Source organism: Littorina saxatilis, linkage group LG14 (assembly GCF_037325665.1).
Source record: "Littorina saxatilis isolate snail1 linkage group LG14, US_GU_Lsax_2.0, whole genome shotgun sequence".
In the NCBI taxonomy this organism is placed as follows: domain Eukaryota; kingdom Metazoa; phylum Mollusca; class Gastropoda; order Littorinimorpha; family Littorinidae; genus Littorina; species Littorina saxatilis.
Window position 1 is genome coordinate 4421020 of NC_090258.1, and position 15763 is coordinate 4436782.

A 15763-nucleotide genomic window follows, 5' to 3' on the forward strand; every position below is an offset into this window, starting at 1 on the left:
GAGGGATAAAGACCGTTCGTTCGTGTGAACAACTTGGCTCACCATCTTTGAGTAATAAAGACCGTTCGTGTGAACAACTTGGCTCACCATCTTTGAGTAATAAAGACCGTTCGAGTGAACAGCTTGGCTCACCCTCTTTGAGTAATAAAGACCGTTCGTTCGTGTGAACAACTTGGCTCACCGTCTTTGAGGGATAAAGACCATTCGTGTGAACAACTTGGCTCACCCTCTTTGAGTAATAAAGACCGTTCGTTCGTGTGAACAACTTGGCTCACCGTCTTTGAGGGATAAAGACCGTTCGTGTGAACAACTTGGCTCTCCATCTTTGAGTAACAAAGACCGTTCGTGTGAACAACTTGGCTCACCATCTTTGAGTAATAAAGACCGTTCGTGTGAACAACTTGGCTCACCATCTTTGAGTAATAAAGACCGTTCGTGTGAACAACTTGGCTCACCCTCTTTGAGTAATAAAGAGCGTTCGTTCGTGTGAACAACTTGGCTCACCCTCTTTGAGTAATAAAGACCGTTCGTTCGTGTGAACAACTTGGCTCACCGTCTTTGAGGGATAAAGACTGTTTGTGTGAACAACTTGGCTCACCATCTTTGAGTAATACAGACCGTTCGTGTGAACAACTTGGCTCACCATCTTTGAGTAAGAAAGACCGTTCGTGTGAACAACTTGGCTCACCATCTTTGAGTAATAAAGACCGTTCGCGTGAACAACTTGGCTCACCATCTTTGAGTGATAAAGACCGTTGGTTCGTGTAAACAACTTGGCTCACCATCTTTGAGTAATAAAGACCGTTCGTGTGAACAACTTGGCTCACCATCTTTGAGTGATAAAGACCGTTGGTTCGTGTGAACAACTTGGCTCACCATCTTTGAGTGATAAAGACCGTTGGTTCGTGTGAACAACTTGGCTCACCATCTTTGAGTGATAAAGACCGTTGGTTCGTGTGAACAACTTGGCTCACCATCTTTGAGTGATAAAGACCGTTGGTTCGTGTGAACAACTTGGCTCAACATCTTTGAGTGATAAAGACCGTTGGTTCGTGTGAACAACTTGGCTCACCATCTTTGAGTGATAAAGACCGTTGGTTCGTGTGAACAACTTGGCTCTGCATCTTTGAGTAATAAAGACCGTTCGTTCGTGTGAAGAACTTGGCTCACCATCTTTGAGTAATAAAGACCGTTCGTGTGAACAACTTGGCTCACAATCTTTGAGTAAAAAAGACCGTTCGTGTGAACAACTTGGCTCACCATCTTTGAGTTAAAAAGACCGTTCGTGTGAACAACGTGGCTCACCATCTTTGAGTGATAAGGACCGTTGGTTCGTGTGAACAACTTGGCTCACCATCTTTGAGTAATAAAGACCGTTCGTGTGAACAACTTGGCTCACCATCTTTTAGTAATAAAGACCGTTCGTGTGAACAACTTGGCTCACCATCTTTGAGTAATAAAGACCGTTCGTGTGAACAACTTGGCTCACCGTCTTTGAGGGATAAAGACCGTTCGTGTGAACAACTTGGCTCACCATCTTTGAGTAATAAAGACCGTTCGTGTGAACAACTTGGCTCACCATCTTTGAGTAATAAACTCAACTCAACTCAAATTTTATTGGCTTCAATTTTCATAGAAGAATTTGTCTTGCGCTTGGGAGAAAGTAAGAGTATAACATATAAAAACAGCATTCATATCACATTTCATGTATCACACACAGTAATCACTAGTATAAGCCTACAATTATCACATTTGTACCTGTATCATACATGCAAATAAATAGTATCACATTTCCACGTATCACACACAATATATACATTACATAACATACAGCAAGCTTCCATCTCCCGCGCCCCCCCCCCCTCCCACACATACATATCCTCGCACGTGCGTCGACTCCATACAAATGACATCATCAGTCCATTAACTAAAATGCACAATGACTAGTAGTGGGTACATGATACTTAATACGTGCTCAACTAGACCTGCTAACTAAAATAATAACAGAAACAAAAACAAGGACTGGGCACAACATTTACACGTGTGTGACCTACTTACATCAGGTGCCTGTGATCTATAAATAACAATGATTGCGTTTAAAGTAAAACATGAATAATGCCGATGTTTACTAACAATGAATACATAACAACTAAGATAAGAATGTATGTGCTTTCATAATATGATTATTTTATAAAACACAGTGGGGAGATTTGGAAAATAATTTTTATACGAAACTGCGCACATCGAGTCGAGCTCTGTAGCGTGTGTGTTCGGAGGCAGGAGACACACATGGCTGTGGATATTAATTGTTCGGTGGATTAAAAAGGATACCCCGACTTCGGCAGGGCAGAAGGAGGTACAAGACGGTGTGCTGTATTGCTGTGTGTGTGTGTGTGCTGTGCAGACATTCTGTGTTATGTGCATGTTCTATTCTAGTCTGTCCGTAGGCTTCCTCTGAGGGCCTATTGTGTACAAGGGGAGGTCACTTCCGCCTTATAAACAAACACATGTGGAGACCCACAGAAATACCATAGCATCGTAATGAAAGAGGGCAAAAATACTGATAACAGCAAGGTAAGACAGGTCTAAGACATTATTTCTAGGACTGACTAAGCAATAGAACAACATCATGATCTTCATAAGCAAATAAAGACCGTTTGTGTGAACAACTTGACTCACCATCTTTGAGGGATAAAGACCGTTCGTTCGTGTGAACAACTTGGCTCACCATCTTTGAGTAATAAAGACCGTTCGTGTGAACAACTTGGCTCACCATCTTTGAGTAATAAAGACCGTTCGTGTGAACAGCTTGGCTCACCCTCTTTGAGTAATAAAGACCGTTCGTTCGTGTGAACAACTTGGCTCACCGTCTTTGAGGGATAAAGACCATTCGTGTGAACAACTTGGCTCACCCTCTTTGAGTAATAAAGACCGTTCGTTCGTGTGAACAACTTGGCTCACCGTCTTTGAGGGATAAAGACCGTTCGTGTGAACAACTTGGCTCTCCATCTTTGAGTAATAAAGACCGTTCGTGTAACAACTTGGCTCACCATCTTTGAGTAATAAAGACCGTTCGTGTGAACAGCTTGGCTCACCATCTTTGAGTAATAAAGACCGTTCGTGTGAACAACTTGGCTCACCCTCTTTGAGTAATAAAGAGCGTTCGTTCGTGTGAACAACTTGGCTCACCCTCTTTGAGTAATAAAGACCGTTCGTTCGTGTGATCAACTTGGCTCACCATCTTTGAGTAATAAAGACCGTTCGTGTGAACAACTTGGCTCACCCTCTTTGAGTAAGAAAGACAGTTCGTGTGAACAACTTGGCTCACCATCTATGAGTAATAAAGACCGTTCGTGTGAACAACTTGGCTCACCATCTTTGAGTGATAAAGACCGTTGGTTCATGTAAACAACTTGGCTCACCATCTTTGAGTAATAAAGACCGTTCGTGTGAACAACTTGGCTCACCATCTTTGAGTGATAAAGACCGTTGGTTCGTGTGAACAACTTGGCTCACCATCTTTGAGTGATAAAGACCGTTGGTTCGTGTGAACAACTTGGCTCACCATCTTTGAGTGATAAAGACCGTTGGTTCGTGTGAACAACTTGGCTCACCATCTTTGAGTGATAAAGACCGTTGGTTCGTGTGAACAACTCGGCTCACCATCTTTGAGTGATAAAGACCGTTGGTTCGTGTGAACAACTTGGCTCAACATCTTTGAGTGATAAAGACCGTTGGTTCGTGTGAACAACTTGGCTCTCCATCTTTGAGTAATAAAGACCGTTCGTTCGTGTGAACATCTTGGCTCTCCATCTTTGAGTAATAAAGACCGTTCGTTCGTGTGAACATCTTGGCTCACCATCTTTGAGTAATAAAGACCGTTCGTTCGTGTGAACATCTTGGCTCTCCATCTTTGAGTAATAAAGACCGTTCGTTCGTGTGAACATCTTGGCTCACCATCTTTGAGTAATAAAGACCGTTCGTTCGTGTGAACATCTTGGCTCACCATCTTTGAGTAATAAAGACCGTTGGTTTGTGTGAAAAACTTGGCTGACCATCTCAGCTCTGCCCAGGCCTAAACATCAGATAGGAGCACGTTCCGTTCCACTTCAATAGACGATATGGGGAAATAACTCTGTCGGGCTTGTATGGGTTGTGAAAGAGTGAATACTCTGGCTTTTATTTGAGACAAACTTTCCCAACATTATGGTAACGGTGAAACGGTTGGATGTAACACAATCTGACTGTTGTAACAGGCATCAAACTGAAGGTGGAGCTGTATTGTAACGGTGTAACGGTTAGATGTAACACATTGTGTTTGTTGTAACAGGCATCAAACTGAAGGTGGAGCTGTATCGTAACGGTGTAACGGTTAGATGTAACAGGTGTTACACAATCTGACTGTTGTAACAGGTATCAAACAGAAGGTGGATCTGTATCGTAACGGTGTAACGGTTAGATGTAACAGATATAACACAATGTGTTTGTTGTAACAGCCGTCAAACAGAAGTTAGAGCTGTATCGTAATGATGTAACGGTTAGATGTAACAGTTATGTGTAACACAATCTGACTGTTATAACAGGCGTCAAACAGAAGGTGGAGCTGTATCGTAACGGTGTAACGGTTAGATGTAACAGGTGTTACACAATCTGACTGTTATAACAGGCGTCAAACAGAAGGTGGAGCTGTATCGTAACGGTGTAACGGTTAGATGTAACAGGTGTTAAACAATCTGACTGTTGTAACAGGTATCAAACAGAAGGTGGATCTGTATCGTAACGGTGTAACGGTTAGATGTAACAGATATAACACAATCTGACTGTTGTAACAGGTTTCAAACAGAAGGTGGAACTGTATCGTAACGGTGTATTGGTTACATGTAACAGTTATGTGTAACACAATCTGACTGTTGTAACAGGTATTAAACAGAAGTGGAGCTGTATCGTAACGGTGTAACGGTTAGATGTAGCAGTTATGTGTAACACAATCTGACTGTTGTTACAGGTATCAAACAGAAGGTGGAGCTGTATCGTAACGGTGTAACGGTTAGTTGTAACAGTTATTTGTAACACAATCTGACTGTTGTAACATGCGTCAAACAAGTTGGAGCTGTATTGTAACGGTCAGATGTAACACAGTGTGTTTGTTGTAACAGGCGTCAAACAGAAGTGGAGCTGTATCGTAACGGTGTAACGGTTAGATGTAACAGTTATGTGTAACACAATCTAACTGTTGTAACAGGTTTCAAACAGAAGGTGGAGCTGTATCGTAACGGTGTGTTGGTTACATGTAACAGTTATGTGTAACACAATCTGACTGTTATAACAGGTATCAAACAGAAGGTGGAGCTGTATCGTAACGGTGTAACGGTTAGTTGTAACAGTTATGTGTAACACAATCTGAATGTTGTAACAGGCGTCAAACAGAAGGTGGAGCTGTATCGTAACGGTGTAACGGTTAGTTGTAACAGTTATGTGTAACATAATCTGACTGTTGTAACATGTGTCAAACAGAAGTTGGAGCTGTATCGTAACGGTGTAACGGTTAGATGTAACAGTTATGTGTAGCACAATCTGACTGTTGTAACTGGCGTCAAACAGAAGGTGGAGCTGTATCATAACGGTGTAACGGTTAGATGTAACAGTTATGTGTAACACAATCTGACTGTTGTAACAGGCATCAAACAGAAGGTGGAACTGTATCGTAACGGAAGTCTGGTGACCCACATCACTAACGAGGACACCTACAGCTTCGATTCGCCTGTTGTCAATCAGTACGTATTTGCCTTGACGTCATTGTGATTTACGTCATTGTGATTTACGTCATTAAGATTAACGTCATCTCCCGCAGTGGGGCACTGCGGTTATGAAATTAAAGGCCCCTCCTGTTTTTGGAACCGCAGGAGCTTTCTAGTTTGCTGTTAGGTAGATTTTTGGTACCTCTTTCCTGTCATGCTCTCTTTTTCTTCGTGAATTCTTTTCTTTTTTCTGCCTTCTTGCTCATTCACCTGTATTTTTTCCAAAAATCTCTTCTCTTGCTGCTTGTCTCGCGATTCATGTATAGTTTAATCTGTTAGTGTTCTGATGTAAGTCCAGCAGTAGATAGGTTAAGCCTATTTTAACATACTGGAAACTGGTAATCTTCCAGTAGGTATTAATTTAGTTTTACTAAAGCCTGCTGGGACACAAGTAATGGGTTAGTGCATTTGTAAACAGGAATCGCTTGACAAGTGGCCCCCTTCATCCCCCCCTTCCTCGTCCTGATATGGCTCTGCGTAGTCGGCTGGACGTTAAGCAACAAATAAACAAACAAACAAATTAACGTCATCAAGAATTTTACTTATGTGTCGTCTTTTGAACAGCTTTTGAGATTCAGGTTATGGAGTGAATCTGAGCTCAAGTGGTACCTTAAAAATGCTTTGATGAAATTGTCATTCAAAGTTATGCAAGATGTAGCAATTTCTTAATTTTTGAAAAAAAGCCTTATACAATTTATATTTGTATTCTATATCATTGCTGGGTGCACACAAACAGTACATATATTTTAAATGTGTTTGACTTCGAAAATATTCTCAAAATGCAGATATCCGTTCTATGGAAATTCGACTGTAACTTTTGATTTCTACAGGGGCAGATGACGGAAGCATTAGAGTACGTCACATAGAGTCGAGAACACGCAAATGACGTCAGCGGTTAAGAAGAAAGATTATATATATAACGTTACCCTATGGGGTTCTTTTTTTTTGGGGGGGGGGGGGGGAGCATGATAAAACTTCAGCCTCCTGGGGCCAGTTTCATAAGCCAGAAACACAGTCAACCAACTGCAGTTGTCCGAGAGAACCACAGTAATCCGACGTTATCGGGTTTCACGAACAAAATTTCAGTCGGCCGACTGCGGGTCGTCTCACCGGAAGTCGGCCAAACACGGTGATGCTCTCCCCCCCAACACTGTGTTCGGCTTACTGCGGTAAACCGAAAATAAATGTAATTATCCGCACAGCCAATGGCAGAATGCTCACACTTTTTTGGATTGTGAGCCAAACCTAATAGTGATTGTTCTTCGAAATGTATCTATCATGACGCAGTAATCCAGGAGACAAGTCAGGGTTATGTCTTGAAGACGTCACATTATGGCGTAAGAGGGTTAGACGTCACGCGAAGGAATTACTGAAAGTCTCGGTCATTGTTATTTTGAGCGGGCCGAGACTTGTTTTTTCTTCGAAATCGGCCATTTCCACGTGCGAATGAGCAAACGGAAGTGGTAATGTTGCTAAATTTAGCCCTCGACTCGGCCATTCGGATTACTGTACAGTCGGTCGACTGCGTCTGTCCGCGGGTGACGGTGATTCGCTCATGAAACGCGCTTTTCGGTGACCCGGCGATCAACCACAGTCCATCGACTGGGCAGTCGATCGACTGTCAGTCGGTTCACTGCTATCTTATGAAACTGGCCCCAGGTGTGGTTTTTTCATTGTATTTTTTTTGGTAATAATCCTTTTATCATGTATCTCCCTATTAGTGTGCGCCCGTCGAAATAAAGGTTAGTTTCGGACGGGTGCAATGGGCCTAGTCAGGATTTTTCCCATCTCGAAGGTCAACTTATGTGCAGACCTGCTTGTGCCTTATCTCCCTTCGTGTGTACACACAAGCACAAGACCAAGTGCGCACGGAAAAGATCCTGTAATCAGAGTTCGGTGGGTTATAGAAACAGGAAAATACCACACATGCATCCCCCGAAAGCGACGTATGACTGCCTAAATGGCGGAGTAAAAACGGCCATACACGTAAAGGCCTTGAGAAATTCGGCGGACGAACGAAGACGAGTTTTGTAAGCGTCTAGAGCCAATTGATGGGACTCGTGCTATTATAAACAACAAGTTATTTGTTATTATTATTATAATTATTATGAGAAGAAGAATGTTAGTTTGGCATGTCTGTTTTCTCAGACATGACCCCCCGATCATGGTGCTGCCAGGAGACGAGATCCGAACCACGTGCACGTTCAACTCGGCCACACGCTCCGCCACCACATACTACGGCGACGGCACCAGCGACGAGATGTGTTTCGCCTTCCTGACAGTTTACCCCTCGGACGCCCTGCCAATAACCAAGTTCTGCACCGCACGCCAGGATAAAGACTTTTGCGAGGTATGGGGCATTAGATATGTGTATTTTTGTGTAAGAAATTTGTTGTTGTTGTTGTTGTTGTGGCTATTGTTGTTTTTGTTGTTGTTGTCGTCGTCATCGTTGTTAAACTTCTCCAGTTCAAGTTGACACCATGTTTTTTTTTCTGACCATTTTTAAAGGCTCCTTTCTAAGACCTATTTTTCTTAGATGTTCAGAGGTGTTAAATAATAGATATTGTCATCATTTTCACGAGTTTTCATTCACAAACACCTGGGAAATAAATGTCATGTTCCCCATGCAATAAATCGAGGTGGTGAATGGGTTTGAGCTTTCAGGTGAAACGTGGATTGTCAAAGTAAAAGCCAATCAGGCTGATTGTTTGATGTGTGGAACCATCGCGGCTTTGGATTTGTGTTTCCGAGGACCACGATTGTAAGCATTCACTCTCAAAGACCCAATCAATGTTGATAATTACCGCGGCGACTCATGGTCAATTTGCAACTTATCTCTGTTATCGCAAAATCCACAACGAAAAGTCATAAACACTTAAAAAGAAAAGAAATATGCTCAACACTTACTGAACTCACACGTACGATCGCAGCTCTGTACATTTTCAGACTGGAAGAAAAGCGTCAACAAGCTACGTTTGACGTCACATACAAGGTTGACGTGTTATCTCGAGCTACTGTGACGATGCTTTGTGGCCCGGAGTTGGATTATAAAAATTGGTCTCCCTGTGGGTTATTGTGCATTTTGTTGCACAACCAAAATGATGACAAAAACGATGTTTGGTGGCTTGTCGTCAAACCAGCATTTTGTTGTTGGTCCTCGGGGAGCATAACGCCTTTTGTCTCATATTTTCTATCCGCACCGAATATGCATACCAGCGCTCATTGGTCTAAAACATATGTAAATATTGTGCAGCAAAGGGAAGCTACCCACGGGAAGATAATCATCGAATATCCTGTTATTAACCAATGAGCGCTGGTATGCATATTCGGTGCGGATAGAAAATGTGTCTTCCGGTGGCACAGCGGCTCGCAAACGAAGATTCGTCCAAATGATGGTTAAAAACAACCTGCATCGGACGAAAGCTGAAAACTAAAGGCACATAATAGTTCAAACAATCATTCAACTGTATTTATTTGACCTTACACAGACTGTAGGAAGAGGCAAACCGTCTTGAACAATATTTTTCCCCAGGAAGGGACTCCAAGAACACAGAAGACTCGAAGGTGAGTGTCGTACCTTGTAGTCTTTCTGTGATAGTACTATTAGTGGTAGTCCAGTGGACGATACCTCCGCCTGTGCTAGATCCTGCCTAAAAACAATGTTCAGACCTCATGTTCAGACTCGGCGTAATGATTCCGAAAAGACTACTTTTTAGCGGTCAAGTTCAGTCGTCCGCATACTCGAAAGTGAAAAAAAGATGAAACGTTTTGCTACAGTATTGGAGGATGAACTGTCAAAGAAGAAAAAGAATCTCGTGCCAACCACTACGCAGAAGACCATCCGAGTTGTCCAGAAGAAGTTCTGAAACACGTCACGTTCCAAATCAAAAGACGACATTCTATTCTCTTACGTCACTATTCTTGGTTTACGGTACCATTCGGGGGGGGGGGGGGGGGGGGACCGGCACGGTTGGCCTAGTGGTAAAGCGTCCGCCCCGTGATCGGGAGGTCGTGGGTTCGAACCCCAGCCGGGTCATACCTAAGACTTTAAAATTGGCAATCTAGTGGCTGCTCCGCCTGGCGTCTTGCATTATGGGGTTAGTGCTAGGACTGGTTGGTCCAGTGTCAGAATAGTGTGACTGGGTGAGACATGAAGCCTGTGCCGCGACTTCTGTCTTGTGTGTGGCGCACGTTATATGTCAAAGCAGCACCGCCCTGATATGGCTCTTCGTGGTCGGCTGGGCGTTAAGCAAACAAACAAACAAAAACCATTCGGGGACCGGCACGGTTGGCCTAGTGGTAAGGCGTCCGCCCCGTGATCGGGAGGTCGTGGGTTCGAACCCCGGCCGGGTCACACCTAAGACTTTAAAATTGGCAATCTAGTGGCTGCTCCGCCTGGCGTCTGGCATTATGGGGTTAGTGCTAGGACTGGTTGGTCCGGCGTCAGAATAATGTGACTGGGTGAGACATGAAGCCTGTGCTGCGACTTCTGTCTTGTGTGTGGCGCACGTTAAATGTCAAAGCAGCACCGCCCTGATATCAATCAATATCAATCAATATGAGGCTTATATCGCGCGTATTCCGTGGGTACTAAGCGCAGGGATTTTTTTTTTAGATTTTATTTATGCAATTTATATCGCGCACATATTCAAGGCGCAGGGATTTATTTATGCCGTGTGAGATGGAATTGTTTTACACAATACATCACGCATTCACATCGGCCAGCAGATCGCAGCCATTTCGGCGCATATCCTTCTTTTCACGGCCTATTATTCCAAGTCACACGGGTATTTTGGTGGACATTTTTATCTATGCCTATACAATTTTGCCAGGAGAGACCCTTTTGTCAATTGTGGGATCTTTAACGTGCACACCCCAATGTAGTGTAAATATGGCCCTTCGTGGTCGGCTGGGCGTTAAGCAAACAAACAAACAAACAAACAAACCATTCGGCGGCTTTGCTACAAGTATGCCATAGTCTTGGTTGGCCGAGACCTTGAGGTGGAATGCGAGTGATTAGGTTTGTTGATTTTGCTCGGAGAAGTGGTCCGTGTTCAAGCAAGTTTCTTTCTTCTTTGAAAACAAAAACCCTAAGACCAGTGAATGTCGAGATATATATGTTAATTGGATCTGTGATCCAAACATGCCTTTTGGTCAATCTCGATGGCAGTTTATTCCACTCGCCCTACGGGCTCGTGGAATAAACTTCCATCTCGATTGACCAAAAGCCATGTTTGGATCACAGATCCAATTAACGTACAGAGACAACATCCGCGAGAAGACAACCAAGATGTCTCTTCATTTCGAGAAGACGAATTTTGGTAAGGTCACTATTTGAAAAAGCAACGAGTGTAAATCTGGTACTAAACAGCAAGCCATGTAGTATTCTGTTTATAATAATAATAATAATAATAATAATATGGGAGATTTATAGAGCGCTTTACATTCTCTAAGCGCTTTACAATGACAAACATACATAGACATACAAAGCAAAGCAAAAAAGCATGTGCAGCAGCATTCAGCACACAAGTGAACAACGAAACACTACATCAATACAAGCTGCAAGCATACTAACGCAGGCAAAACATTCAAACATTCAAACACCTGATTCAAAAATGCACCATGTTGAAATAAAATTAATCAAAATACTGTGTGAAGAAGTGTGTTTTAAGGTTTGATTTGAAGGAACAGAATGTTTGGCAGTGTCGGATAGAGTAAGGGAGAGAGTTCCACGCAACGGCAGCAGAGTGGGAGAAGGCTCTCTGTCCGTGCTGTTTGCGACTAAAAGAAGATAGACGGAATATTCTAGTGTCTACAGAGGAGCGGAGGGATCGTGAGGGTGTATAGAGTGTGAACAGGTCAGACAGGTAGGATGGGGCTGAGCCAGATATTATTTTGTAGCAGATACAGCAGCATTTATATTGGATTCTCAGCTCTACAGGGAGCCAATGAAGTTTCTTTAGCAAGGGGGAACAGGACTGGGACCGAGGGGCTTTGCAGACAAGCCGGGCTGCAGAATTTTGAACGCGCTGCAAAGGATGGATGACAGACTGAGGACAGCCAATGAGAACAGAATTTCCGTAGTCTAATCGAGAAAGAATGTAGGAGGAAACAAGGGTCTTGGTGGCATCTTCGGTAAGGTATGGGCGGATAGAACCTATTCTCTTAAGCTCGATGTAAGCGGACTGACAGACTTTCATAACATGGTGTTTCATGGAGAGATCGCTATCATGAAAGATGCCAAGATCACGAACGGAGTCTGAGAATTCAATAGTGCTGCTGCCCAAAGTGATAGAAGGAGGGAAAGAGAGAGAGGAGGAGAGGGAGGATTTGGTGAAACGAATGGCTTCTGTTTTGTCACAGTTCAGTTTAAGCTTGTTAGTGGACATCCAGAGTTCAACGTCAGCAATGCAAGACTGAAGGGAGGTGGTCATCTGGGCGTATTCTGAGGGAGTCGCTGAGTTCTGAAGCTGAGTGTCGTCAGCAAACATTTCGTGGGAAACGGAATGTCTGTCGATGAGGTCAGTCAGAGGGGAGGTGTACATGATGAACAGCACGGGCCCGAGCACAGAGCCCTGGGGAACGCCAAAAAGGAGGGAGGTTTCCTGGGATGGGACGTCGTTTACAATTACAATTTTTTTTCTGTCTGAGAGATAGGATCTGAACCAATTTAGAACTGAATTTTGGATGCCGAAAGTGTGCTCAAGGCGGGACAGTAAGATTTCATGATCAATTGTATCGAAAGCGGCGGAAAGGTCTAACAGGAGGAGCAGGGAAATTTTGTTATCGTCTAAGGAAGTCAAAATGTTGTTGAGGATACTAAGGACTGCGGTCTCTGTGCTATGGTCCGTGCGGTAAGCTGACTGGTGCGGAGTGAGGAGGTTGTTGGCAGAGAGGTGGGAGGAGAGCTGGTCTAGGACTATCTTCTCTAGGATTTTTAGAAAGGAAGGGAAGGTTTGAGATGGGCCTGTAGTTCTTAAGTACGTTGGGGTCGAGGGAGCTTTTCTTCAGAAGGGGTTTAATGACAGCTTTTTTGAAATCTGAGGGGACGGTGCCAGTGGAAAGGGACTCGTTCAGTATTCTAGTGATGGTGGGTAGAAGGATGTCTAAGTGATCACAGAGGAGAGGGGTGGGGAGGGGGTCGAGGTCACAGGACATTTTGGCAAACTTCACAATGAGTTTAGGAACAAAATCTTCAGAGACTGGAGTGAAAACAGAGAACGAATTTCCAACAAAAATGGGAGAGCGGTCTGAGTCGTTATGCTGGGCGAAGCTGTTGCGGATGGTCAAAATCTTTTCATGAAAATACTTGGAAAAAACATCTGGCAGTTTAGACATGTCTTGTACAGTTGGAAGAATGACCTGTTTTGCTTTACTAAGCATGGTGGTGACAGTGTTAAACAACTCTTTACAAGATGAGGATGCTGCGACCTTGGATGAATAAAAAGTGGTCTTGGCGGCATCAACAAAATCTATGACTTTCTGCTTGGTGGCGTCATACATCTGCTTATGTACAGTCAGCTTGGAAGATGCCCAGCGTCGCTCAGCTTGACGCCGCTCACGTTTCAACTGTTGAAGCTCCGGAGCAACGGAGTTATACCAAGGGGTAGGCGGACGCTGGCGCACCTTCCGCTGTTGCACAGGAGCGTGCTTGTCTAAGACTATCCTAAGGTTTTTGTTCAAGTCAGAGACAGACAAATCATCAACAACGATGCTAGCTAAATCATGTGAAAAATCAGACTTGTCAATAGCACGAATGGAACGCATTGACTTTACTTGAGGAACAGCTTTCTGCTTTGGAACATCAAGACGGCATAGAGTAGTCACATGATCAGAGGTCAAGTCATGACAACACTCTGTAGTATGAACAAGATAGTCACTGTCCCGGTATATCACAAGATCCAGAGTGTGGGTGCTACGCAAGAACGTAGGCTGGTCAACGGCCTGAGTCAGGTCGAACATTTGCAACAGTTCTCTGGACTTTTTCGTTTTTGGATCTGACACGTTCTCATAGTGTACATTGAAGTCACCTGTGAGTAGCAAACTACCATCACATGTAGTAGCATACTCTACAAAGTCCGGGAGCTCGTCGAGGAAGAGGGAGTGTGTCATTTTTTTGGCTCTACTGGGAGGGGGGCGGTACACACAGAACAGCTAAAGGCGCTGTTTATTCACAATCACTGACAACTGAACAACTTCAAAAGACCTGTGGGGGAAAGAAAAATCATTAGTGACACAACCAAGGGAAGCAAGCTGATCTTTCACAATCACAGCGATCCCACCCCCGCGCTTGGCAGTGGGACCAACCTGACGCGGAAACGAGAAGAGCCTGTATGCTGGAGGGGTCAGGTGTGCACATTTGCTCTCGTCCCCTGACTCACGGAGCCAGGTCTCTGTTATGAACATAATGTCAACATCATGGTCGACGATGAAGTCAGTGATAGCACTACGTTTCCGGGGCTGTCCAACAGTCTTGGCATTGAACTGACAAAGACACAACTGATTTGGTAGGTCCGTGCGTTGAAGGGGAATCACGATCAAGTTGTTAAGATGAGTACACGCACGATGGGGGAGAGGGGAAGAATCCAACACAAACGGTGCAGTCGCAGAAGCAAGTCCAAGGTCACCAGAGTCAGGCCTATGTTGTGAATGATTGCGACCTGCTCTGTAAGGCCGTTTTTTCTTGCACTTGGGGCTGGAGCAGCAAGTTGTGTTGGTGTAGATACCCAAGGCACGGAGGCGTTGGCACACGGCAGGGCCCAGCCCAAAGCGTTGCGAGTCCAAGGAGAGCAAATTGTCTCTACTGTAAGCAACCGAGGCGGGCGGGCGAGACACAGAAACACAGAGAAGCGAGGAAAGACAAGTGATGTGCAGTCCCGCACGTGCGGGCGACGAGCCGTTGAACTGAACACATTGTCACAGCACGAAGAAGTAGGTCAAAAGAGTAAAACAAGTCATAAGTCCATGATCCATGATCAGATTTTGAAGAAAAAGACACCAAAATGACAATGGCACCATGACGAATCCACATGCACACTTTCACAACACCACTGGTACTAGAAGACATACGAATCGTACAAATTATCCGGAGCGGTTCCCTCAAGCCAATCTGGGCGAGCAGAACACAACTCACAATCCTACATACTGTACTTACGTGTATTTTACTCAAAACGTCCCGCAGTCGAGGCAGACGCTTGTTTTTGAACTTCGATCTCTTCTAAAGCCTCGTGCAATCTGTTACGTCAAAGCAAAGAAACGTCACTCGTGAAAGTGTGGCGTGACGTGTTAGTTCTAAAAATTCATGGAGGGGAATTAGCGAGCACAATGTTTGTTTTCTATAATGACGTTTGTCTCGTTGACTTTGGCATCATAAGCAGTGGGAAAAAAAGTCCCTGCCAAACTTGCTTGACATGACCTCATTTACATGATATACACACGTGTGATTTGAACGATTATTATCTCATGAGTGTCTCTCTATCGTATGTAGGATAGGTGTTATGTCAGGCTGTGATTTTTACGTGATTTAAAAGAAACATCAACATACGTGTCAAAACGAGCCAAAGGAAAATATTACAGTTAGTTTATTGAATTGAATTGAGTTGAATTGAATTGAATTGAGTTGAATTGAAATGGATTGAATTGAATAGAAATGAGTTGAATTGAATTGCAATTCAATTAAATGAGTGAGTTGTGTTCGTGAGCGGGAGTGACACCCTGACGCGACCTCTCGCTACTTTTACCTGTTTGACTGTTTTATGAAAGTTTGTATCGACTGATTTTAGTACCAGAAGCTTTCTGATGGAACCGTCTACACAGTGGTATCTTTTTCTACGAAATCTGTCCATGGATCCCCGAGCTTTCTTCATCTTTGTCGTTTGGCTGTCAGCCATCACAGTGCAGTGTTCCGTAGGCCTGTTCAGCGACCTGCTTGGCCAGTTAGCCAGCAGTTGTAATGACAGTGCGCT

The 15763-nt window shown here is 43.9% G+C and overlaps 1 protein-coding gene across 1 annotated transcript in view; it reads left to right on the top strand.

Annotated features, from left to right (window-relative positions):
• Positions 1-15763, top strand: part of LOC138946938 (tyramine beta-hydroxylase-like) — a 60943-nt gene that overhangs the window by 14032 nt on the left and 31148 nt on the right. Inside the window, exons 3-4 of the mRNA XM_070318355.1 lie at positions 5678-5774; positions 7947-8148. Coding sequence (XP_070174456.1) covers positions 5678-5774; positions 7947-8148 — 299 coding nt within the window. The remainder of the gene's footprint in view (positions 1-5677; positions 5775-7946; positions 8149-15763) is intronic.